Below are 27,504 nucleotides of genomic sequence, written 5' to 3'. Positions count from 1 at the left end.
CAAATCCTTAGAAAAACCATCAATAATGAAAGATGGAGTATATTTAGTAATTTGCTGCTGATAGTGATTAATACATAATGAATAGATACTACAGGAATAAAATTTGGACTAAAATGTAAACATTTTCAAAATTCATTCAACATTTTTATTAAGTAACAGTGCATTAAATTTTTTCCGGTCACTCATCACAGTTGTCACACATTTTGCTTAAATAGAGTTTCTGAATTTATGAAATTTGCTGTAATTTACAGTTTGTTATTATTTCCCTTTATATGTAAATTCCTTGAATTTTTTTTAACTCAGTTTGTTTCGTTAAAACCGTTAAAGGAAGCATTTCAAATAATCGATTTCGACTCCTCATTTTTTCTTGTGGCAAATAAAACAGGTTTTTAAGTTGTTGTTTTTTTTTTCTTTTGTCCTGTCCTCACTAGAAATTCGTTAGAGTTCGGTAGCACTTGTGCTTTTTCCTCGTTTAAAAATTTATTTGCCACTCCTTATGTGCATGCTTTTTTGATTTAATATTTGACAAATATTATAAAAATTTAAGTTAAGAGCAGCAATTACGGAACACCCTGTCTATATATATTACTTGTGGTGGAATAAGAAGACACGGCAACAGAGTCACAGAAAAAAAACTTTCTTTTTACAGGAAGATTTTTTGCAGTGACGACGCATAAAGTTTTTTTCCGCCAAGAAACATATCTGAAACTTTTTGTTTGTTAATTATTTGCATAAATACTTTACTGAAAAATTTGTGAAATATTTTAACTATACAATGCGCTGCGTCAAAAATTATTTGTTTGCGCGGTGTACGCAAATATTCCTTCCTTTCCTCGGTTTATAAGCAGCGCAATTGACAACAAAAAGCACTGTTGAGCTGATCCCTGTTTATTTTCCCTTCCGTTCATTCGTGGATCTACAGCGCGGAATTGCAATGACAGCATTGAGAAGAGGGATCTTTCCATAAGTTCGCATTTTAATCGTTTTTTATCGCATTTTAATCGATATTGTCTGTTTTTATCGGAATGATAATGCAAATCATTTATCGTTTTAAAAAGCAAGAAAAAAAGATTACAAATAACTACTATTAAATATTCTTTTCTTTTTGTTGAGAGGAAAACAGACTCTCATATCAGTTTTTGTTTTCGTTAGCATATTGTAAACGCAGACGATTTTTATCCTTAATGAAATAATTCACGTGGCAGGTGCTATTTCTATTTTATTAGCATTTGTACTTTCATTGTAAATTCTCAGTTTGCAAGTTGTTACCGCCATTTTTTCCATTTTACATAAGTCAGTAAAATCTTTTAGAATATTATGCCCATACAACTGCAGTGCTAAAATTTTACCATATTCGAAACGGTAAACTCCACTTTTCTGCTGCAGTATTCAAACAAGATATTGACATAAAAGACATGATAATTCGGAAATTTGAGTTCAGAAGGTAACTTTTTAAGTTTTGTAAAACCTTGTTTAGAACTCTTTAATTCTTTTTATTTTATGAAACTAGTCAACATCATGGAGAAAGATAGCTTTGTTTAAATCGTTTTTCTTTTTTCTATTTCTAGCATTTTAAAGTATAGATATTATTGCTAAGAATGTTTTTAAAATGATTAAATATTCTTTTATATCAATAATTGCTTTATTATTGAACATAAAAATGACTGTATTTTCGAATTTAATGTGAGCTTCCTAATTGAAATACGTAATTTTGCAGCATTTTATCGTACTTACATATTTACATTGGGTATTTACACTTTGCTTACACATTACATATTCCGCGACACGAAGCTTTTGGAGCCCGCTTCAGATTTCTTCAACTTTTGAGAAGTTTATCGTTTAAAGGCTGTGTGATGCCACAATAGGCATTACATATTTACTAGATTTTAAAATTTCTTTAATTTCTTCGAATTAAATCGAATTTTTAATTAAATTAAACCAATTATTTAATTTTTATTACGTTTCATAAAAAGCGAATATAAAAAATTTTATTCTTTTCTTAACGACCATTAAAATAATTTTAACAGAAATTCTCGATATGAATTCTTTTCCTTATTTTTAAAGTTTTGAATGTGGTCATATTCAATTTAATATTTGCTTAATAAATCAATTTTTCCTTAACGATTTTATTCATTTCTCTGAGACAAGTATCCCTACTTGATATTCAAACTGAAGTGAATCTCACACGGCCAAAAATATGCTTAATACTACAATGATACTACCTAAACAGACCAATAAAATTGGTCTGATCACCGCCTTCATAGGCTGTTAATCACTTTTAACAGTTGAGTTTTGGAACGATTCAATTTATAGCTTTCACGTGAAGTCGTTATTCTTTATTTAATAATACCTTTTATCAATATTTTAATAAATGCAATAGTCTTTTATCAATATTTTAATAAATACAGTAACCTTTTATAAATATTTTAAAAATTTCTATCAAAAAAGAAACTACTATGAAAAAGTTAAAATTTTAAGGAATTATAAATTACAAATCACGATTTTTACTAACTTAGGGAACATTCCTACTGAATGTTGTTTGATCGTTTTACTTAAAATTTTACCAATCAAATTTTCAATTTCGAAATATATATTTCAAATGAATTTTTTTATTTTGCTGAAAAAGTGATTTAAAAAAATATTGTCGGTGCTTCATTGGAAAATACATTGTATTAAAATGAAAATTTTATTTTCAAAACATTTGAATCCTTCACAAAATCGTTAATTACAACGAAAATTGAAGATCAGAATATCTCCACTCTTCTCTTAAGATAAAAACCGATTAAACATTTCAGTCTGTTTTCGACTGGCATCGTCACAACAGCTTGTAGTGGGTTCCAAAAGTTCCATGTCGCGGGACTGTCCCCTCATTTTGCTGTAAGATTAATGGACATTAAGTATGAGTCGCTTCCTAAATAATAATGAAATAAAACATCTATTAAAGGTTAACGTGGATTTTCGATAGTTAAATAAAATAAAATACATAATAACATTGTTTCCGAGTATTTAAAGCAAAGTATAATTTGATTTAAAAATTTTAACTACTGTCTATATCTCTCCTGTTTTGTAATTTATTTTTAAACCGAGTACAAATTTATATGTTTGGCATTACTCCTTTTTAACTTATGAATAACAAATTCGAAAAAGTGTTGTCATTTTCTATAGTTAGAACTAAAGTTTTATAGTAAATTACCAGTTTAGATTTTCGTCAATATACAGCATAAAATTCCGATTCTTATTAAAAATTACTTATTAAAAATGTTTTTGTATGAGACTACTTTTGGGTAAAAGAGTTCTTTAAATGGGTTCAAAAAGTTTTTGATGAACGCATATAATTTTAGAGATAGAATTCTCTTTTGACTTGACTATTGGATCTATATTTTTTCATGTTTTTATGTATTATTTCCTTACTCAATATTTAATGCTTCTCCAATTATATTACCAATATATTTAATTCCACATTTGCATTCTTCAGAAATATGTGTTATTTTTTCAAAACATCAATATATTTTCATGACAGTTTCATCAAACTCTGAATACTTTTTCAGGATTCAAATAACTACCCCCCAAAAAATTTCTTTGTTGTCTTAAAATGGTTTGCTGCAGAATAATATTTATACATTATACATTTTACAGGATTTGAAAAAAAAATCATTTATAATATTCCTTCCCGTTCCACATATTTATGTGATATTCCAGTTTAAATTTTACATTATTTTAATTTTTTTTCAAAAGAGGTCAAAGTTATTCCATTTTCTTTTCACTGTGATATTTGCCTCCTCTCAAAACCTCTAAGCTAATAAAAAGCATAAAGAATATAGAAATTTACGTCCTAAAAACTTACGTGAAAGAAATGAATGACATTTATTCTTTTTTTCCTGAATTTTTCTTGCGAGTAAAGAATCACAATTATTTTTGTAAATTTTGCAGTTTGGTTTTGAAAACGTTTCGTATTTTTTCGCATGAAAGTATTGTCACAGAAATCAGTGTAAATTTTATATTATATTATTCTTTCCATGAGAAAAATTCTTCAAATAGTTTTATCCTTTTCATACAGAGTAGTTAACTATGTAAATGCAATAGTATTGTCATTCTTTTTAAATAACACGTTAGACGATGCATTTTTCAGTAAGTAGATGCAAAAAAGTAGTCTATGCAAAACAGATTTTCCCTCTGAGTCACCCCACAGATCATCATTTATTATGTTTTTCAAATCCCATGACGACAGATGCTCCTTTAACGTATCATTAAGAAATCTCTTTCCGTTTCTTATAAAAATCAATAACCGTCCAAGATTTTTTTTTTAAAGGTAAAAATTCGAAGCATAGTTTTTTTAAAAATACTCTTTAAAAATCTATTGAAAAACTTGGGAGTTTTTGATTTTATATCAAATTGAAGAAAATCATAAAAGCAATTAAATAAAAAATATTTATTAAAAAATTAAATAAAGAATATAACCGGAAAGTGACCACTTCATCCCTCTGTTCAGGGTGTTCCTAAATAATCACCTTTAATATATACGTATTTTAGAACTCTTGACGTCTGTGTGATTTAAGATTCATGACATGACGTCTACTTCATATTTTAGAATCCATGACATCGGTGGGATTTACTGTTGGTGAGTTTATGAAGTGACGTCAAGTATAAATTTTAGGATCTTTGACGTCTAATGTGATTTACAATTCATAACGTGATGTCCTTGAGATTTATAGTTAGAATATTGTCAGTATTGTCCTCCTTCCTGAGTAGCGTGACAGCACAGGATATTCTCTGGCCTTCTTCAGAATTCGATACCACGTGAATCTATCTTTTGCCTTGTGCCTCTATTTATGCCGTTTAAAATCTTTCTTGGGCCATAGTAACTACGCATCATTTTCGAAAGACGCAGCGTCCCATTAAAAAATTAAATAGCTATCGACAATTAATGTCATAAATTGAATTTGGCAGCTTAAATATTATAGGTTTTAATCATCATTTGGTTGCCATTATTATTCGCTAACAAAATATTTAATTTTTAGTTTTCAAACATCATTTCTAGTCTTGTTGTGTCATTTCATTTTATTTTCAATACATTATATTAAACAGTTTCAAAACCAAATTTACGCATTGCTCCGTAACTAGCTTTCTTAATGTATGGTTTTAGAAATATTGTGAAAAATGAAATTTAAAAAAATACATTTTAGGAGTTTTATACATATAGTTAAGCGAAAAAAAATCGCATTATAAAAATATGATAAATCACTATTGATAAAGATGTAATTAAAAACATCAAAACCAGTCTCAATTTCCTGCAACAGTTAGATAGCTTTAATTGTCTTTTTCCACCATAGTGATTCATCAGATTTAGGTAACGATTTGTTTTTTCCTTTTAAAATTGTTTATGACCCCTAAATGTATATATTTCTTATTTCCTTCTTGACAAGGCTACATTAAGAGGGTAATTACGGAACACCAAGAACATCCCTTAAATTATTAACGTGAAATGGTGTTGATTCTTTTCTAGTTTTTTTTTCTCAAACCTGCTAGCGTGGTTGGTTAAGTTAGCCTAGGTAGAGGTTTGATTATTAAAGGTGAGGTGACTGACTGGACTGCACTTTCTCTTATCGTAGTGTATAGTTCAGATTCTATTCTAATGTAATGAACACGATGGTTTTCGAGCCGAAAAAGTCTACGCTAGGTTGGGCTATTGGGGAGCATGGTGAGAAGATTGCTACCATCATCTGCTTCAACAAACTTTGAGAAATTGCAGTTTATTAAAGCATACATTTCTGAAGAGGAATGTTTGGTTGAGACACAAAAAATGAGAAAAAATAAAAAAAAACTTTGTTTATTTACATCATCGCATACTGATTCGTCGTAGTAAAAATTACTATAAATGTTCTACGTTGCGTTCACCAATAATAATGCAACAAACTAGGCAGCTGTTTGCAATGCTATGGGTAAAGGACAGTAGTGAGTCTGGTCAATCGTGATCTAAAACATCTGCAAGTCGGAGAAAATGTCATTTGCAATTGTGCTTAAGTGGAGACATGGGACATGCATACAATATACGACAAAATTTTGGTTTCAGAATGATTTTTCACCCGTCCACGATGATGCAAGGAAAACCACGAAAACCTCCCACGGTTAGACTGACGTCGAGGGGACTCAAATACATGATCCGTCTACTACTGAGGGTATTTTACGTCAGAACTGTGGTCGGTGCTAGCCGGAATTCGAATCGATTGGCCAACGCTGGGATTCGATCCAGGTTCATCTCATTGGAAGACGAAAGCTTTATCCCCTGACTCACATGGTTCATATGTATTTATTTGCGAAAAATTTCTGACAGCCTTCATAACATATAATTCCAAGAACAATTTCAAACAATTCATATTTATTTGGAAACGCGCTGAGGTGCCTTCTTTTTACAACAAACCCTTCGTTTAAAAATCAAATTAAAAAATTTTTGAGAATGATTTTATTTATTTATTTTACTAATGAATTACCTGTGGAAATAAGCTTTTTAATTTTTTTAAACCGAATGTCGGTCTCTAAGAAAACATTTTTTTTTAAAGTACAGTTCTGAAATATACTTTTTTAAATGACTACATTCAAGATTAATTCTCAAATAATTTAATTAAAAGTAAAATGCCCTGGTTATAATTATTAAACGGAACAATCATTAACTTTTATTAAGACGTTGTCCTCTTTTTTAAGGCGTGACTTTTATTTAATGAGTATAGCAATTTAACAAAAAATGAAAACTAGGTAATAAACGTTTTACATGTTTCAAACCATGTAGGTTGGTTGCAAAAATTATTAATTTATCATATCATGTCCTTCCTTACATGAAATGGCTTACATTTTTCTCGTAACGGATATTTTATTGAATAGCTGGGATAAAATGATTCATCGAGAGTGTTATTTTCAATATCAACTTCTCCTAATTTACAAAGTTATTAAATTTTCACGTCATGTTTAATCACCTTTTACGGAAATTAATTACATCAATAAAAAAGCTCTTATCCAAGTATATCGTCCTCTTAGAAGCGCCGTTCTTTCATTAGTTTGTTATTTAAGCAGCAATTATGTTTTTTTAACGCATACTGTCCATCTTGAATTTCGCAGCTAAATGCCAAATAAAATCTTTTAATCCCGGTAATTGGTATTTATTTTTTATTTATTAAAAAATCTGTGTATTTCTTTCAAAAGCTCGACTTCAAAAATTTATGTTAAATTTAGAATATTGTTATCGAAATAAGACTAAGTTTATACAAACGTTTATAGACTAAGTTTATACAAACGTTTATGCTTGTTTTGAGTAAAACTTCCATTTTAACTTCGCCGCTAAGGGCCAAATAAAATCTTTAAAGTCAAGTAATTGGAACTTATTTATAAAAAAATCTATGTATTTCATTCCAAATGTTAACTTTAAAAATGCGTGATATTAAAAATCAAAGTTAAATTAAGAATATTGTTATGAAAATTATATGTCCTTTCTTACATTTCATGTCCTTCCTTACATGAAATGGCTCACATTCTTCTTGTAACTGATATTTTATTGAAAAGCTGGGATAAAATGATTCATCTAAAGTGTTATTTTTAACATCAACTTCTCCGAATTTACAAAGTAATTAAATTTCCACGTCATATTTAATCACCTTTTACGGAAATTAATTACATCAATAAAAAAGCGCTTATCCAAGTATATCGTCCTCTTAAACGACGTTTCTTCATTAGTGTGTCTTTTAAGCAGCAATTACGTTTTTTTTTCTTTTTCTTAAAGCATACTGTCCATCTTGAATTTTGCCACTAAATGCTAAATAAGATCTTTCAAGCTCGGTAATTGGAACTTATTTATTAAAAAATTCTATTTTTTCAGTCCAAACTTTAACTTTAAAAATTAATATGAAATTGGAAATATTGTTATCAAAATAATAGTTCCTTACGAAAAGTTAATTGTATGCTTCATTTTATTTATTTATTGCTTATTAACTTTTAGAAATGTAGTTCTTTTTTTAATTAAAAGCTAGTTCTTACGTTCGTTATATTGTTAGCACTAATTTTTAATTAAAAGAATAAACTAATAGAAGTTGTTAAGTAAGCGTAAGCAAAAGTATAAATGGAGTAAGCGTAAGTATAAATGACAGCAAGAATTATTTTATTCAAAAGATATTTAGATTGCTTGATTTTTTCTGTGTTGTGTGCATTTACAGTCAATAAATATAACATTCATAAATAGTGAAATTGCCCGTAAAAATCCGTAGAACTCAAAATTAGTTGAAGTTAGCATTATTGTTCACACCTCTTCAGAATTTTCCATAAATTTTTAAATCACATTTCCATTTTTGCACAAAAAAATGAATGAAACACTCTGAATAACTTTTGATTTAATAATCGGATTTTCACGTACTACTAATCAATCTTAATGGTTCGAGGGGATGACCCCAAGTATGCTAATTAATTAGTACAGTTATACCCTTATTTAAGATACGAAATTCGACTTAAAAAAGTATTTTTTCTAAATAAACATTTATGATGGACTATGATTTCGGGCCCTTAAATTACCCGGGTAGCCGCCCTTAAATTAGGGGGTAGCCGCAATCTCAAAAATATTATCCAAATAATTTGGTGAGGAAAGAGGTCATATTATCATAATAAAATATGGAAAATAATCTACTTCTTTATTTTGTTATGGAAAAGATGATGATGAGAAGTTTACGCAATAAAATAACTTTTAATTTAAAACCAATCTTCAAATTTAGAAATTGTTTAGCTTAAATCACGTTCCCAAACCAGAAATCAAGCGAGAATCGCAGAATGACATATTTTTCTCAAAAGATGAAAAATATGAATTTTGAAATGACGCTCTGCTTAAAAAAGTATTAAACTATTTTTTGTCCCGACTCTATTAAAGTAGCACAATTTCTTTTTAAAATGCCACGAGTTTTCGAAGAATTCAAGATTAGATTTTATCGTATCCAAATCGAGACTAAATGAACAATGTAAAAAGTTAAAATCCTTTGATATTCACAACAAATTGCGTTACGATACGTTTTAGAGTAAAATTTCGATTTAATAATAACCGTGGAAGAACATTTATTCAAACGTTCGTCTCTCCCTTATCTGTCCCGTTTGGAACTACGACCAATTTGAAGCTATTTATTACGCAAATCATTGCTCATAATCGAACATTCCCCTATCATCAAAGCCCCACATGATGTTTAATTGCCCCATCTTGAACAATTTAATCGCTTCCTTTTAATTAGAGATTTGTCGAATATTTTTGTTTGGTTTTCCTTTTGAAAGTATGATAAAGGTTCTCTTTCTCTGTATAACATCATTGAAATTCTATTTAAAACATTAGACATATGAAAATAACTACGAACAGGAAATACGCTTATACGTGTATTCTAGATAGACATAGAATTTAACTTTAACTGTTTGAAGTCAAAGCCAACTAGGGCTCATTTTCTAAGCATTAATTACTCATTCTCATATTAAGGCCATTGTAGCCCTAACATTATAAGCTATCATAGGTGCTATTATTGAACAGATAAGAACAGAATGCCAATGGAAGTTTTCTATTGTTTTATAGTCCTCAAACGTTAAAGGAGCATTTCAATGTGGCTATAATAGATAAATTTTAAAATTCAACTTTAACTGTTACAATTTGGAATCAAAACATGCTAGGTTTTATTTATTAAACATTAATTAGTCATGTTTTATATGAAAACAAAATGAGCCTAAAGATTATAAGGACTACATACAGATGCAGGTAAAAACGAAATACCAATAGAAGTTTTCTATCATTTTATAGTTCTTAAATAATTAAAGAAACATTAGATCGTAGTTTTGAAACAAATTTTAAAATAATTATAAAATTTGTTTCAAATTAAATAAAATTAATAATTTGTTAAGTATTAATTACTTATTTTCCTATAAAAACAAATGTCATTGTAGCTCTAAAATTACAAAACTATCATAGATGTAATTATAATGTAGATAAGAACAGATTGTTTATAAAAGTTTTCAATTGTTTTTATGCTTTTATATGTTAAATTAACCATTTAAAACATTAGACATGTGAAAAAAAGGAACTACGAACAGGAAATACGCTTTTACGTGTATTCTAGATAGACAAAGAATTTAACTGTCAAAGGGCAACTAGAGCTCATTTTCTAGGCATTTATTACTTTTTTTCATGCTTAAACCATTGATACCCTGACATTATAAGCTATTGTAGGTGCTATTATTGAATAAATAAGAACATATTACCAATAAGAAGTTTTCTATAGTTGTTTAGTCCTCAAATGATAAAGGAGCATTTGAATGTTGCTATATTAAATACATTTTAAATTTCAACTTTAATTGTTATAGTTCTGAATCAAAACATGCTTGGTTTAGTTTAGTTTATTAAGCATTAATGACTCATGTTTTATTCGAAAACAAAACGAGCCTTAAGATTATAAAGACAACATACATAACAAAAACAATAGAAGTTTCCTATCATTTTATAGTTCTTAAATAATCAAAGAAACATTAAAATGTTTCTTTAGTTATTTATGAATAAAGGTTAGGTGTTGGTTAAGTATATATTAAATAAGTTTAATTATTAAGTAGCTATAAAAACAAAACGAGGTTTGAGAGTATAAAGACAACAATTAGAGAATTAGAGTTTAGGTCCTCTTAATTTTTTAAGAATAAAGGTTAGGTATTTATTGAGTATATATTAAGTTTAAATATTAAGTAGCTATAAAAAGAAAACGAGCCTTAAGATTATCAACATAACATACAGATGCAAATAAAAATAGAATAAAGAAAATAAAATTAGAATAGGACAAATGTCATTGTAGCTCTAAAATTACAAAGCTATCATAGATGCAATTATAATGTAGATAAGAACAGAATATTTATAAAAGTTTTCCATTGTTTTTATACTTTTTATGCGTTAAAAAAGCGTTAAAATGCAATTTTGAAAATTTTGAAAGTAGCTGAAATAAATAAATTTTTAAATGCAACTTCAATTACTACAGTTTTATATCTAAACCTACTATGTTTCATTTACTTAGCATTTCACATTACTGTGAATATTACAATACGAAACAAAACAAATTGCGATATTTTGATTATTATTTTAGTCTCCTAATTTTAAGAGTACAACACTGTTTTATTCAAATTTGTTTAGTATTTTTGTAAAAGTATTTAGGTAAATATTATGATATTTTTCAGCACTCACAATATATCGGCTTCACATATCGGTTCCTTTTCCTTTAAATGACCGGAGTCATTCTAACGAGCTTCAACTGTAGTATTAAAACTTGAAAGGGATATAAAAGGGATAAGAATAGATATTTATAGGATTTTTTGCTTTATTTTGATGCATGAAAAATTTAGAAAAAATGTTATTTCGAAATTTATAAAAACAGAAAATAACACATCTATGTGTCTCAGAGATAATCTCATACAAATTGTATTTATCATATTTCATAAAACACTCGTCTAAAAAATTTCAAAGCTCTGAATCAATCGTTAAGCCTTAGTTTTTTAAATGTTTTACTATGTAGCAAAAAAATTGAGACAAAGGCGATTAAAGCTTCGCTAAGAGAAATAAAGCTTTGTTTATGGACTATGTTTATGGAATAAAGCTTTTTTTTTGTTAATATTTATTGACCATATATTTTTGAAAATTCACAAAAAAATATGTTGTTATTTCCTCTCTAATGGTACGGAAACTAATATTTCAAATAAACAATTAAATACTTTTAAGCACCTTAGTGTTTCAAATGCCTTATCATAAAACAAAAAGGTAAGAAAAATTTAATTAAAGTTTTGCTATGAGAAATGAAATTGCTTAGACTATTTATAAATGTAATTATTATTTCTTAATTTTTATTTACCATGCATTTTGTAGGCAGATATGTAGCTATTTACTTGAAATGGATTAGAAACTATTTTAAATTAACAATAACATGTTTTTTTCAACGATTTTTAAGTGCGAGATGAAAACAATTATTTGAAACATGAGCAATCACAAGTAGTAAATTTTTTCATTTGAAAATTACATCAGAAGATGTTTTTCTTACGAAGTAAAAAATATGTAACTTGATAACAAATGGAGTTAAAGAGAAGTAAGAAAATAAATGAATGATTTTATGTCAAAAATTAATCAATTAAAAAGCAACGTTACTAATGGTTGCATAAAATACGATAAAGCGTTGTTGTATGAAAAATAGTAAAAATAAATTAGCATAATATCTGCAGTTTTTTGGAATGCTATTTGCCAGAAAATGAATCTCGGGGGTCGCGGGGCAACTATTTGAAATTTCTTTACTGATTCTCTGAGATTAGTCAGAATTAAAATTTAATATACTAATTGACACATTTTATTATTTTAAAAAAGTTACCTTTTCACTGTTTCTACTGCTGGAAACGTGGTTGCTTTCTTTGATCACAAGCTTAAAATGTTTCAAATTTACTTGACGAAGAGTAATTTTAGTGTAAAATGTACTTATACGATTATTCAATCCGAATTAAAGTTTAATATACTATTTGACACATTTTATTATTTTAAAAAAGTTACCTTTCCACTGTTTCTACTGTTGGGTACATAGTTGCTTTCGTTGATCACAAGCCTAAAATCTTTCAAATTTACTTGATGAAGAATAATTTCAGTGTAAAATGTACTAAGCGATTATTCAATCCGAATAAAAATTTAATATACTAATTGACACATTTTATTATTTAAAAAAGTTACCTTTCCACTGTTTCTACTTTTGGGAACGTAGTTGCTCTCTTTGATCACAAGCCTAAAATCTTTCAAATTTACTTGATGAAGAATAATTTTAATGTAAAATGTACTAATACGGTTATTCAAATCTTATTCACTTTCACTCCTTTATTTCAAATGTAGTATAAGGTAAATTATTTTCCTTTTGTGTACCAATCTTAAACTTCAGTTATAAATTAAAAGTACAGCAGAAAATTTTATAACATTATTTGTTCGATAATAATTTATTACATTAAATTGAAAAACAACAAGTTAAAGTTAAAAAAAGGAAAGTATCAGCAGTTTCACCTGTTAAAATAAATGAATAATTATTAAATTAATGCATATTAAAAAATTTTGACACTATATTACTTCATTACTTTATTACTTATATAAAAATGCTGAACGTTTTACAAGAGCTCGTTATAAAATATTTACAAAAAATGCTGCATCTTCACAATTACACAAAACGCTATTCAACTTAAAAGTTTATTTATACAACATAAGCAGGGTAAAGAATTTTCTTAAAATTTTTTTTTTTCATCAATAGAAATAACACAGCCACATTTTGAGAATTTTGAACTCTAAGTTCTATCTTAATCTTATAAATGTTGTTGAGAATTAGCTGAACTAACGAAAAATATTTTAATAAGAAATATTTTTACAAAGTTATTAAATTGTTTTAACTATCGCTAATTTGGGGAGATATTTGCACCCAGAGGAATATCACTGAAATCAAAGCATATTTAACAATTTTTTCATACTTTTTGAGTTCAAGCAATGCAGTGATGGAGGAATTTTTCAAATATTAAAATGCTTTTCATTTTTATAAACTTTGGTTTTGCTTATACTGAAATTTTGCCCCCTTATCTTCATCAGCTTAGAGGTTCTGGTTAGAGATAGATAATCATAGCCTTACATAACTTAATGACTTCCGAGCAGTTATTAAAATAGTTTATTATTCGATAACACTCACTATTTCATAAGATGAAAGAGCCTTTTAGAAATAATCTTAACGCTGGTTTTCGAAGCTCTGTCACCAAGGAAAATAAAAAAGCCATAGTATAAGTGCCTTACAATTGAAGCGATGCGATGATGCGATGATTTTAAGCTGGAAGGATAAAGCCCTGTTAATAAAAATGCTTTTCNTAAATACAAACGTTTATATATCAAATTGAAGGTAATTTAATGTAGAATTTAATAACAAAAACAAAATTAAAATAACTGTATTAGAAAATAAGTTATGCTCATTTTAGTAGAACAAACAAGCACAAATCGTTTTGAATAGGGACGTATTTTGTAATAAAAGCGTACTAGCCAATCACAAACACTGTTCTTAGTACCAATCAAATGTCTGTAACTATAGTTTAGGTTATATGCATGGTAAAAGAGTTATTGTAGTGGAAATATTTTGTGGAATGATGAATACTAGTACAATTAAATAGAGTATTGCTGTTTTTGAATATTTAAAAGTCCTTTTAACAATTACTAATTTTAAACAATGTCATCAACAAGAAGAACTAATTGGACATCTACAAAAAGAAGCCGAATTGACGTTTTGAGAGAAAATGGCCTCTCTTATGCTGAAATTGCAAGACAAGTTAGTGGTTCAGTGACTCGTTCTGGTGTACGAAAGTTCTGTTTACGTTATGAAAAAACGAAATTAGTGGAAAATAAAGCCAAATCAGGCCGAAAAAAATGCACAAGTGCTACTGCCGATAGAAAAATTAAACGGCTATGCCTTCAAGATAGAAAAATTTCATCAGATACTATTAGATGTGAAATGAATGCAGCGGGTATTGCAGTAAGTTCAAGAACAATAAGAAGAAGGTTATCAGGATTTGGACTACAAGCTAGAACTCCAAGGAAAAAAACACATTTAAATCAAAAGCAACGCAAAAAACGAGTTAAGTGGGCAAAAGAACACATTAATTGGCCAGAAAATCAATGGAAGCAAGTAATCTGGAGCGATGAGAGTAAAATATCGCTCTTTGGTAGTGATGGTAGATAATACGTGAGACGTAGAGTAGGTGAAGCACTTCATCCTGATTGCATTGAAGCAACTACAAAAAACCCAACAAATGTTATGATTTGGGCATGTATGTCTGCAGATGGTGTGGGCCGAATTCAAGTGATTGATGGCATCCTGAATGCCGAAAAATACATTGAAACTGCCCTGAAACCAAAATTGATACCTTCCATCAGGGATCTCTTCTCCAACAACGCACCATTTATTTTTCAGCAGGATTCAGCTCCATGCCACACAGCAAAAGTATGCAAAACATGCTTTCAAAATAAAGGCATAGGTATGTTACCATGGCCAGGAAACAGCCCTGATCTCAATCCAATTGAAAATTTGCGGCGACGCTTGTAAATTCTTGTACGCAAAAAACGTCCATCCAATAAAAGACAACTTTTTGAAGCTATAATTGATTCTTGGCACCATGTGATTACGAAAGATGAACTCCAAACACTCCTTCACTCGATGAAAAGACTCTGTGAAGCTGTCTTAAAAAATAAGGGTTATCTTACTAAGTATTGATTGTGTAAGCATCACTTTAAAAAAATGCAAATCTAAGATAGATCTTACTATTAGTTGCATAATTTTTTTTGTATTACAGATATTGTAATACTGTATTTATTATTAAATTACCTTCAATTTGATATATAAACGTTTGTATTTAAGTGAAAATTAGACCACAAAGTTTTTTTTATTTTCGCATAACTGTGGCTTTTCTCCTTACTGACGTTTTGCGCCATTTTCAAAATAAGCGTAAATAGCGCTGAGTTTAGATAGGCTAAACTTGACCTTACTGTCATGAGTAACAGTTTCAAACTAACAAATATAGCATGTTCTTCGCAACAAAGCATCATTTCATATTACAACGGAGCTTTCGAGAAAGAGCCTTAAGGTACTGATTCATTGATTTTTGTTACATTCTTTATCACAATTAATATGCTAAAGAATGTCAGAAAATTTTCTAAAGTCTGTTCTCTAATTGTGAACAAAACTTTAAAGTGTTACATTGAAGTGGCTGGTAAAATTGAATAGTTGGCATATTCAAGAATGTATATATTCTTGAACACTCATGATAAACCCCAGGAAAACAGCAAGAAAGGAAAAGATACGTAAAAAACTTTCTCTTTCTCTGCACCAATGAAATAAATTGATCTAAAACCTCACCACTGTCATACTACATTTGAGATGCATGTGTTTTTATGTACAGTGAGCTAAAAAATCGATAACTTTAGATAACTCCTGTTTAAATGATCGGATTTTCGCGTACTAATTGCCAATCTTTATGGTTCAAAGAGCTGACCTCAAATGAACGAATTAATTAGAATTGATTATTAATTGAGTTTTGAAATCAGACACAAATAAAAGTAATTTTGTTGAATCATATTTTCATTGGAATTTTGCAGTTCACTATTTTAAGGGGGCAGTCACAATCTGAAAAATATGGTCTCAGTAGTTTAGTCCAAAAAGTTATCGAAACTTTAGATCCCTTAATGTTATTTCACTTTTTGATTAATTCACTGTATATCTAGAACCATTTAAGCGAATCCGAAATCTTTTGCGCTAAGTTATAGAACTAATATCTTAAAGGTTAAATCAATGTTAAAAATTACAGTTATTTACTAATTTCTTATTATTTAATATAATAATGCACGAAAAAAGTTTGAATTGTAAAGTCTATAAAATTTTACGTTATTTCAAACTAAGTAATTTTAAATGACAGAATGCAAAATTTGGGTGAAATCATTTAAATAGTTTATGAGTAATGAAATCTTTATTTCTTAATTCTGATTTACTCAGGCATTTAGCCATTAGAATTTATTGAAAATTCTGTTACGATGAATTGACTATTGTTTTACTTTTAACTGGATAAATGATGATTTTTTTAAGCTAACGACGTTTGTGTTAGTCCAATAGTACATTTGAAAGAAGCTAATTATAATTTAACTTCTTAATTATCATGCTACGAAAACTTGATATCTAAACATTTTCGCATTCAATTTTATTTATATGCATGATTAATTTGATGGGTATGTATTACGTAAAGGACACCATACTTATTTATGATACTAGTTTATTTTTAGATCATTCAGGCCGATTTTAGTACATTATGGGAAAGAAGTCATTTTATTATTTTGTTACAAATGTAATGATTCAAACAGTGATTTAGTTAAATGATGATAAACTTTAACTAACCTTGAAAAAGCTAACAGAGCAAATTTATTTGTTTTTTAAGTTAAATTTTTTAGTGGTTCATCACATGATATTTTCACGTGACATCACATGACCCATTTTAAAGTTAACCCCGTTTCTCTCACATAGAGAAGATAGTTCAGTAGTTTTTTCTTTTATAAAAATATTAATAAAATTTTGTTTGAGTTTTTTGATCGGAAGTAAATTACTTGTTTCTTTCCAAAAAATACTCGGACTTTTCTTGTTATTTGTGGCTAATTTATATCCTTGTGTGTCAGGTTTTGAGAGTGCTAAATTTGATCAGGACTTAATTTCGAAGTCCTTGTTTTTTCTAAATACCACAAATATGAAATTTTCATGATGACACAATGTTTTTGGTGGCAAAGCTTTTGAACAAATATTTACGAATTTTCTCTACGAAAATTTTGGTAGCAACCAACCAAATTTATGATACATATACACAAGGTGTCAAAAGATTGCACAAAATTTTCAAGCCCGTTACGCATTGTAGCAATATTTTATGTACAATCACATATGAGTGTTGATCCATCAAACAAATGACAACTTTTTATAAAACGAGAAAAATATCTTTTTTATTTTTCACACTACGATGACACTTTTAATAACGATAATGAAAAGATTGTTTTGAAGTAAGCTTCTAAAAACTACTTATATAATTTTCTGCTGCATAATCCTCTTTAGCCACATTCAAAATGTTAGAAAGTATTAAAACAGTTTTAAATTAGATGATGTTCCTAAAAAAATGTCCCACTTTCAATGTTATATTTTAGAAATTTATTATAGAATATATACCACAGCAATTTATCTTACTAGATTCTTACTGGTTTCCTCGTTTGATGAATGAGTTTTCTTTATAAATAAACTGTTAGAATATACCATTTAAACTGTGATATTCTATACCAGCACTCTGTATAACTGCTTTATTTGAAAAATATAGTTTCACTGCAATTATAATTGTTGGTGTAATCTTTTAAAAATGTTTAACTATGGCACACAATCCAATTAAAAATTATTAATTTCTTTTCTTGGAGAATAATATTTTTTTTCACAATGAAAGAAGACTTTTAAACTAAATGAGCAATAATTAAAACAAAATTAAGAAGCCAAATAATTTGATAATATTGGCCAGTAATGTTAAGTGCATTTAAATCTCCGAGCGTGGAGTTGCTACAAATATCACAATTGAATGTCCACTCTAAAGTCTCATCAAGACACATGTTACTGCGGGCACACAGTTGAAGATGAAGAGTATATAGGATAAGGTGCCATCAGAGGTCCTAATATTGGTCTATTGAAATGACTTTGCAAGAAATGCATACCAAATCCAAAGGACGGCAATATAGGGCGCGTTGCCATACGCAATTTTTCCATTTCAGCTTCTTTCAATCGTTTCTCTTTTGCTCGACGATTCTGAAACCAAATTTTTACTTGTGTTTCTGTTAGATTTAAAGAAGATGAGAACTCTGCTCTCTCAGCGATGGACAAATATTGTTTCGAGCGGAATTTTCTTTCTAGTGCCAACAGCTGTTGAGTTGTAAAAGGAGTTCGAGGCTTTCTGTTACTTTTATGTTTCCTCAACTGGCATTTCATGGCTGGCAGCTTTGCTCCTTCCACGGGTTCTGTTAAAAAGATATAATTAATATATTAGAACACTAATATAAATATATATATACAAAATATGAAACATTTTTAGAATTTATTTTTTATTTCACACCAACAACTCCACAACAAATTGTGATGCATACACATTAAAATAATTATTTTCCTAGATCAATAATACCTGTGTTTTGAAGTAAAATCTTTAAAAATTTCAAATATACAATGAAATATAACTAAATATATTGTTCAAGTGTTGATTTTTTAACTGAAAATTCTAAACATTCTTAGGTAAAGCACGGTAAAAATAATAAATTCTCACTTAGACTCTCTTAGTTAAAAAAACATATCTAACATTATACAAAATATCAAAGAATTCTATATTAATCTTTTTTTGCAATGAGTGTTAAGAGTAAAGAGATTTTCTCAAAATCAACCTGAAAATGAATTTAAAGAATGTAATTGCTGTTGTGTTTTATTTATCAGCCAGTGAGAAAAAAGAAGCTACTATAACTTTAATTCTAAAGATTGGAGAACAAAAATTAAAAGAAACATTTAGAAACGTAATAAGCGTATTGCAATAGTTTAATTTTAATCAATCATATAATTTTAATCAATATTTGAGTCGTGGTGGTTCAGGGATAGAGCTTTTGTGCTTCAATGAGGTGAACCGGATTCGAATCCCAGTGATGGCTGATCGATACGAATTCCGCACTTTGCTCGCATCGACTACAGTGCTGGCGTAAATTATCCTCAGTGGTAGACGGATCATGGGTTAGAGTCCTAGAGTACGAAAACCACCCACTAACCGTGGGTGGTCTTCGTGGTTTTCCTCTCCATGTAACGCAAATGCTGGTTAGTTCCTTCAAAAAGTCCTCCACGAAGGTAAATTTCCCCCAATACTTGATTCAGGAGTTCCCTTGTCTACTGAAATGGGTTCAAAATTACAAGGCTATGGAGTTGAGCATTGGTAGTCGTAAATCGAAAATTGGGTCGGCTGTTCAACAACGGTTAAAAAATATAAAATATAGACAGACAATGGAAAGAAATTCGAAATTTTCATCGAAATTGCCAATTTTCATCCAGATGGATACCTTAATATCTCTTAACCTCAATAAAAAAGTGATTTTTTTTAAAAGATACAATGGGATACAAAAGTCTCCTTTCATTATTTTTTTATTTTTTTTTTATTTTTTAAATTTCCTGCTTTTTGGCTGTTTAAATGGATAAAACATAAATAACTTTTATATTATTTATCATTATAATCAAATTAGAACAGTATCACATTCTTGTTTATTTAATATTATATGAAACAATATTTTCAAACTTGCAAAAACTTTTACCATGCCGTCATACTAGCTTGAATCTTAAATTATTTCTGTCATAAACATTCTGTTTCCATTAACAAAATTATCAAGATGGGTAGACACGTACAGTGCGCAAAATGAAAAACGGACCACCCTTAATAACTTTCGATCTAATTATGAGATCTTCACGTTCTAGGACTCATTCTTAATGGTTCCCATTGGTCAGTGGAGCTATCCAAGGTTTGGACCCCTTACTGTTAATTTCACTTTTTGCGTATTTCACCATATCTCGAAAACTTTTTAAGTGAATCTAAAAATTTTTGCACAAAATTATAAATTTCTCTTATCCAGGAATAATGGATAATTCCACAAAAAAAAAAAATATTACAGAATTTTTTTTCTTATTATTATTTTATTTAGTAATAAATGAAAAAATTTTTAATTGTAAAGTACACAATTTTTTACATCATTTTAAAGTATGTAATTTTACATGGCAAAATACAAAATTTGAATGAAATCGGTTGTATAGTTCCTGATAAATGGAATTTTAAAGTTCAATTTCTCAGAGACTGTTCAACTAATTTTGCTCAAACTTTGTATTTTGCCATCTGAAATTACATACTTTAAAATGGTGTGAAAAGTTTTAAGCTTTACGATTCAAACACTTTCGTCTAATATTAAATGAAATAATAGAAATGATAAATATTTACTAAAAGTTATTTTTTGCGCGGAATTATCTTTGGATAAATGAATTTTATAATTCAGTGCAAAATATTTTAAATTCGCTTAGAAAGTTCTCGAGATATGGCGAAATGCGTAGAAAGTAAAATTAGCATTAGGGGGTCCAAACCTTGGATCGCTCTCCTGAGCAAACTATTAGGACCATATTTCACAGATTGCAGCTACCCCATATATTTTAGGGGTCAAAAATCCGAATCCATTCTTAAAAAGGTATGCTTATCAGAGAAAGTACGTTTTTGTGTCTGATTTCGTAATTTAAAATATCGTCTGCAGTAATTAATTAGTATATTTGAAATCACCCCCTCGAATCATTAAAATTGAGTCCTATAACGTGAAGATCCGATCATTAGATAAAAAGTTATTTTGGGTGGTCCGTTTTTAATTTTTCTCACTGAACATCTGAAGTTGGATGAAAGAGTAACAAAATTAGTAAACAAAGGCAGATCCTCTCGTCGAATTACGTCCTCATTATCAATAGGAAGATCAGCTGTTAATGGTCTGATTGCAAATTATCGAGCTGGATGTGATTTAAATTGAAATCTTTAAAGTGTCAGACCACGAAAAACAATAGAAAGAGAAAACTGTAACATAAAACTTAAGTTAACATCGGATGAAGAAGAAAAAACGCCACAGCCTAAATTGCTCACTTATTACGTGATGAAATTGCTGCTAATATTAGTCACAGTAGGGGAGAGTGGTGTCAATTGTAACATTTTTTACTTAACTATTTTTAACTAACAAAAAATCCAATATATTATTAGTATTAATTGACAGACGAGTAAAGTAGACTATCCTCTACTAGAAAAAAAATTAAATACCTGATTTTAAATATTATTATATTAGTTATTAACAATTTTTGACAGTCGTGCACTTGTTACAATTGTCCCCACTTACGGGGTCAATTGTAACAGTTCATAAATTCAACTAAAACATAGTTAATTATACATATTATCATAGTTGTGATATATTTTTTTATTGATCAAAATAGTAGTGATATTTTAGGAGTAAAAATAATAATGAGCAGAGACCTAAAGGGTTAAACTTTTAACTTTAAGGGGTTAAAAATTTTAATTTATGCTGTGAAAGGTGACAAATAAAATAATGCACATGCAACATAATATAAATGCTATAGGAAACTATTGGTGGTTCTTAAAGAGTTAAGTAATGGTTTGTAAACATAAGATTATTTATTTTCAGCTGTTACAATCGTCCCTTTACTTATTGTTACAATTGTCCCCAAGACGCCATTTCAGCTTCATTTGTTAAAAACAATGCTAGTTAATTAGCAAAACTAATCTTTTTTTTATTGAAATGTTAATTAAGGTGTCCACTTACATATTCGGTTACTAATTTTTATTTGTTTAAACAAAATTACTTTGTTACAATAAAATATTCTAATACCAAAAAAAGTACTTGCGTGACGTGAAAATATCTTTTGTGATGTAACTCTTTCAAAAGTACATAAAAATGGTTGCCATCAGGGGTGTACATGTAGATTTGTTAAATACACCTTGTGCACCACCTAGGAACCAAATCTAGAACCCGACACTCGAAATTTTTGCTTTGTTACAATCGTACCCTGTTACAATTGACCCCACTCTCCCCTACTATTACAAGACGTTTGCATTATACTACATAACCGAAGAATGGTACGAAGTCATTTATCAATTTCAGTAAATGAAAATCAGAAGGATAATAGTAATTTGCGAAAAAAGAACTAGATTTTTGAGAATTAAAGAAAGTATGTTTTTCTAATGAATTCAATTAATTCGGGATCGACAACCGAAAAGAATCCCTATAATCAAAAATAGTTTTTAAAACTGTCGCTGAACAGCCTACCTAATTTTCTAAGGATTCAATAAGTTATGAATGATTGAAAATAAATTCGTGGAGGATATGATTTCAAAGAATGATGAGCTACAATTTTGCTGTTTTACTTATCCTAAGAAAATTTTTGTTCAAAAGTTATACTATATTTGGCTTCCCAAATCATATGATCCCTGAAAATTATCTTTTTTCTCCAGTTATTTCCCAAATACTGAAATAAAATACCTGACTATGGTCACTATCAGAAATAAGCTTCGGGTCAAGGTTTATACCTATAAGTATTTTCCCATTTTGACATCCTGTTTTCATATCTTTCGCTTTATACCTTGTGGGTGTACCAGAATCGGATGGCCTATCAGTAAAACAGATCTCCTCTCTCCTTTATTACTTCAGGGTACCTACATTAATAGAGGGGAGGGAGCATTGGATTTTCTCAGGAGTGAAACCACACATTTTATCAGGTGAGTATAATTGAAATGTATCTAACTGGCAAAATGTTAAGAAAAAATATTATTTCTATTAAGATGATTTAGTAAATGTTTTTAAAATTACTAATCATATTGAATTATTTACAGAGATTAATTAAATTATTATTAATTGTAATATTATCTATTATATTATTATGATTAAAATATTATTTTGTATTATTATTTTTTGTATTATTTACTAAAATTACATTATTATTACATTTTATATTGAATTATTTCAGGAAACAAATTTAAAAATGCGTAATTATGTAACTAACGATACTTGTAGCAGAAAAAGCCAAAATTGATTTATTTTTTTAATACCGTTTCTACATCAATTATCTAAAAATTTTCAAATTGCGTAAAAGGAGTTTTAAGATCTTAATTAGTAATGTAAGACAGAAAATATCTTTTAAGTACATATCATTGATAACTTTTAAAAGCATTATTTTAGTACGTGCCTCATAAAGACCACCTTGCCCTTTTTATGATCCTGGTCAAATAAAGTTTAAAAAAGAGTATACTTATCACGGATCGCTTATTAATAATTAACACTTAAAAAACTACTATCAAAATATGTAGAGTCACTATTGAGGAAAGAGGGATCACTAATGAAGACAAAAACTATCTTACTAATGAATAGTATATGTCTATAAAACATACAAAAATACTCTAGAATTCGTATCAATTATTAAGAAATCATTGTTTACATTAAATTCTAAGTTCCTATTCTTTTCTGCATTACCGCATGCACTGTAAAAACAGTGGTGTAACATCTATTCAAATGTAATGTTAAACAACCCAAAAAATTGAGTGAAAAGACACTTAATTCCGAGTTAACACCAAATCGAGCTTTCATATACGATTTGACGGGTGTAATTTTAATCTAAACTCTTAAAATTGAATAATCTTACACCAAAATCTCGCACTACGTGAATCATTTCAACTTCTGAAAACACCAACTTTGGCGCGCTATGAATATGAAGAAATGCAAAGTAGAATATCGCGAATAATTTGTTTACAATCTTGAATGAGCTGGCGAGAGTTTGATGTCATTTTCAATGCTGATATTCATCAACAGAAACAAAAATTAACCGTAGAAAAGGTATGAATATTTGTAGTTTGCATAAAAATAAATTCAATACATCACTATGCAGTTTAAGTTAAAGATATAAATATTAATTTTTTATACACTATAAAAAATAGTTTTTAATATAATACATGAAATAAGTAACGTGGTCATGCAGCTAATACTAAGTGAAACATGCTTCAAAAGCAAGTTCAGATCGTTATATTTTATAACTTAATAATATGAAATACAAAGTTAGTTATACTTTGAAATTATGAAACGCACCATAAATTTTATAATAAATTAACTAGAAAATATATTCAAATTTTTTTTTTCATTTTATAAAACGAGTTAAAAGTGAGGGAAAAGTGAACAAAAGTTGAAATACTTTAATGTTATCAGAAAGCAAATTTCTGACATTTTTTTCTTAAAAAAGAATGCATATTTAATTAATTTAATTAATAATTAAAAATGCACTTTATAAACATTTTAAACGAAGTTTAAGGATGCCGCTGCTACGCAAAAGTTGAAAATCCATTCGAAACTGATCCTAAAGTAAGAATTTTTGTTAAAGATCATTTAGAAATCCCAAACATCCTTTAACTGCTCATTAATTTTTTAGGCGGTGTAGTTACACAACAGAAAGGGGTTTTCAAAGTTGAGCAAAAACATGTATAAATAGCTCCTAAACAAATATGGTAAAATTTGAAAGCCCCCTCTATTCAGAATTGAAACAGAATATACTCATTTTTGAGCAAAATGTATGTAGAGGGAGAAATGTATGAATAAAGATGTTCATTTGCAGCCAGTAGTTTGTTGGCTGCCATCAGGTTTCGAACCAAGGACTTCCAAGGTCTCACAGTAGGATGCTCCAACTGCAACTCAAGGGTGAGTTAGGAAGCTTTATATAGTGGCCGCCTCAATCACACATCATGACGCACTAATTTTAATTCCAATGCTACAATGGGTTGCGACCTGTAAAATATGATCTCTATAGCTTAGTCAGGAGATCGGCAATTTCAATTTCTGCTTATTTCGCTCAATCTTAAAAACTTTTAAATGAATGGAATGTTTGTCATGATGTGTCCTTGCGGCGACCACTATATAAAGCTTTCTAAGTCTCTCTGGATTGGGGTGTACAGCTCTGGTGATTTGAGCATCCTACTATAATCCCGAAAGTCCTTAGCTTTCCGACAGCCTATCAACATCTCTCTCACGCATTTCACCCACCACAATGCTTTTGATACAATGCATTTTGCTCAAAATTGAGTAGATACTGCTTCAATTTCGGGGTACATGAGTTTTTAAATTTGACTATTATTTGTTTTGGAGCAATTTTGACGCACAGGGAAGTAACAAAAATGTAAAGTGTGTACTTTTACTTGCATCTCATTACTTTTGAAAGTTAGTACTTTTGCTTGTACTTAGAAAATACTTGTACTGAGAGAAATTACAGTACTAACGAAAAAATTCTTATTCCTTTAAATAAAACTATAACAACGAGCAAAGAACAAGGATAATGTTACATAAATCGACATACTCTAACATCAAATAATAAACACGAAATTCATCCAGAACTAAATTAATGGAAGAACTATACTAATATTAAATGTAGGCATCTAAATTGAATTCTTTTATTTCTCAAGTCTAATGCAGTATAGTAACACTGATGCTTATGATGTAAACTATTTGTACTAAAGAAAATTAGTTGACTCATTTTCCGCGAGTGTCATCTATTTAACATGTTCTGGTTGGTTGAATCTTTTATGCATAGTCAGCAAGTAAAAATATAAGAATGTTTTTTTTTTTAATTTATTTATTATTATTCAACAATAAAAGCTGTGTAATTTTAATAAATAAATTGTCTTGAATGGAATAAAAATTTAGTGATCGAAAATAATTAGCATGAAATTAAAGTTAAAAGGCTTGGGCTTCATAAAAAACCTAATTATCGTACAGCAAGTTATAAAGAAAGGACTGTATTTAATTTTAAAAGCTTTATTTTTATTTGTAAAAAAATTCAAATTAACTCTAAAGCTTTTTAGAAAGGGGTTAAAAATTTTCACTGCAATTTCTTAGAAAAATTTCCGGAATTTTAGAAATTCTTCCATAATAAAGTACAAAATTTGTTAAAAATAACCCCTTGGATTTTTACTTAAAAAACAGTAATTTATTATGTAATAAAATTATAATTAGATCATCGAAAAATCCGATACAGATCTTATAAAATATAAACTTTTTTTCTCTGAAATATGCAAATGTAGAATTGAACAACTTAATCAAGTTTTTGCACTAAAAATTTTATACCATCACACTCCTACACATAGTGGCCTATGAATTAAGAACTTGGGACTTTTTCTCTTACCTTGTTCGCACTGTACAAGGTTCTGGTGGGAGTATCATGTGGTCTGCTGGTATGGTTGAGGTTCTTTAATGTTTCTCAAGGATAAAAAAAAGAAAAAAAAAACCATGCATCACCTGAACATATTGAGGAATAAACTTAGAACTTTATATTTTTACTTCGAAGATGACGAATACATCTTGACGATACAGTAATTGTACAGTGAGTAAAGTAAAAAACGGAACACCCTGAGTAACTTTTGATCTACTAGTAATCTTCACAATAGGACTCAATCTTAATGGTTCGAAGGGGTTTCTTCAAATATGCTAATTATTTAGTACAAACGATTTTTTAAGTTACGAAAACAAACGCAAAAAAGTATTTTCTTCAAATAAATATGCCTTTTTGTTTTCTTTTTTTCTTTTTTTTGACGGATTCAATTTTTTGACCCTAAAATATAGAGGGTAGCCGCAATCTGGAAAATATGATCCTAATAGTCTGGGCAGTAGAGTGGTCCCAAGTCTTGACCCCTTCATGTTAATTTTACTTTTTGCGTATTTCTCCATACCTCAAGAACTTATTGGGCGAATTGAAATTTTTTTGCATACAATTATAAAATTCGCTTATCAAAAAAAANTTAAAAAAAAAAAAAAAAAATTTCATGCAAAAAATAAATTTGTCTTAATATTTATTATTTTTTATAATTTTTTTTAATAATAGTTGAAATTTTTGAATTGTAAGGTATGCAATTTTTACGTCTTTTTAAAGTATGTAATTTTACATGCTTCTTAATGCTTTTACTGCTATTTAATAAATCAACAAAATATAATTAATGTAGACAAAAAAAATTTTGCTTTTTTTTTTTAAAAAAGTCGTATATTTAAAAAAGTTGTAAACTTAAAACTTAATTTCTCAGGAACTATTCAACTTATTTAGTTCAAATTTTGTATTTTGTCATATAAAATTACATACTTTAAAATGATTGACATACTTGAATGTAAAATTTGTATACCTTACAGTTCAAAATGTTTTCAACTATTATTAAATAAAATAATAAATATTTGCTGAAATTAATTCCTTTCATTGAATTATCTTTGGATAAGCTAATTTTAAAATTGTGTGCAAAAATTTTTCAATTTGCTTATAAGGTTCTCAGATATGGCGAAAAACGAAG

The 27,504-nt window shown here is 28.6% G+C and overlaps 2 protein-coding genes across 2 annotated transcripts in view; both read right to left on the bottom strand.

Moving 5' to 3' along the window:
• Positions 1 to 4,118, bottom strand: part of LOC107452115 (transmembrane emp24 domain-containing protein 5-like) — a 31,106-nt gene extending 26,988 nt beyond the window's left edge. Inside the window, exon 1 of the mRNA XM_071187747.1 lies at positions 3,845 to 4,118. Coding sequence (XP_071043848.1) covers positions 3,845 to 3,964 — 120 coding nt within the window. The 5' untranslated portion in view covers positions 3,965 to 4,118. The remainder of the gene's footprint in view (positions 1 to 3,844) is intronic.
• Positions 4,119 to 17,526: 13,408 nt separating this feature from the next.
• LOC107452113 (homeobox protein MSX-2-like) overlaps positions 17,527 to 27,504 on the bottom strand; it is a 34,458-nt gene continuing 24,480 nt past the window's right edge. Inside the window, exon 2 of the mRNA XM_016068424.3 lies at positions 17,527 to 18,601. Coding sequence (XP_015923910.1) covers positions 18,201 to 18,601 — 401 coding nt within the window. The 3' untranslated portion in view covers positions 17,527 to 18,200. The remainder of the gene's footprint in view (positions 18,602 to 27,504) is intronic.

The sequence above is a fragment of the Parasteatoda tepidariorum genome, chromosome X1, assembly GCF_043381705.1.
Source record: "Parasteatoda tepidariorum isolate YZ-2023 chromosome X1, CAS_Ptep_4.0, whole genome shotgun sequence".
Lineage (NCBI taxonomy): Eukaryota > Metazoa > Arthropoda > Arachnida > Araneae > Theridiidae > Parasteatoda > Parasteatoda tepidariorum.
This window is presented reverse-complemented; position numbering and strand designations above follow the sequence as displayed.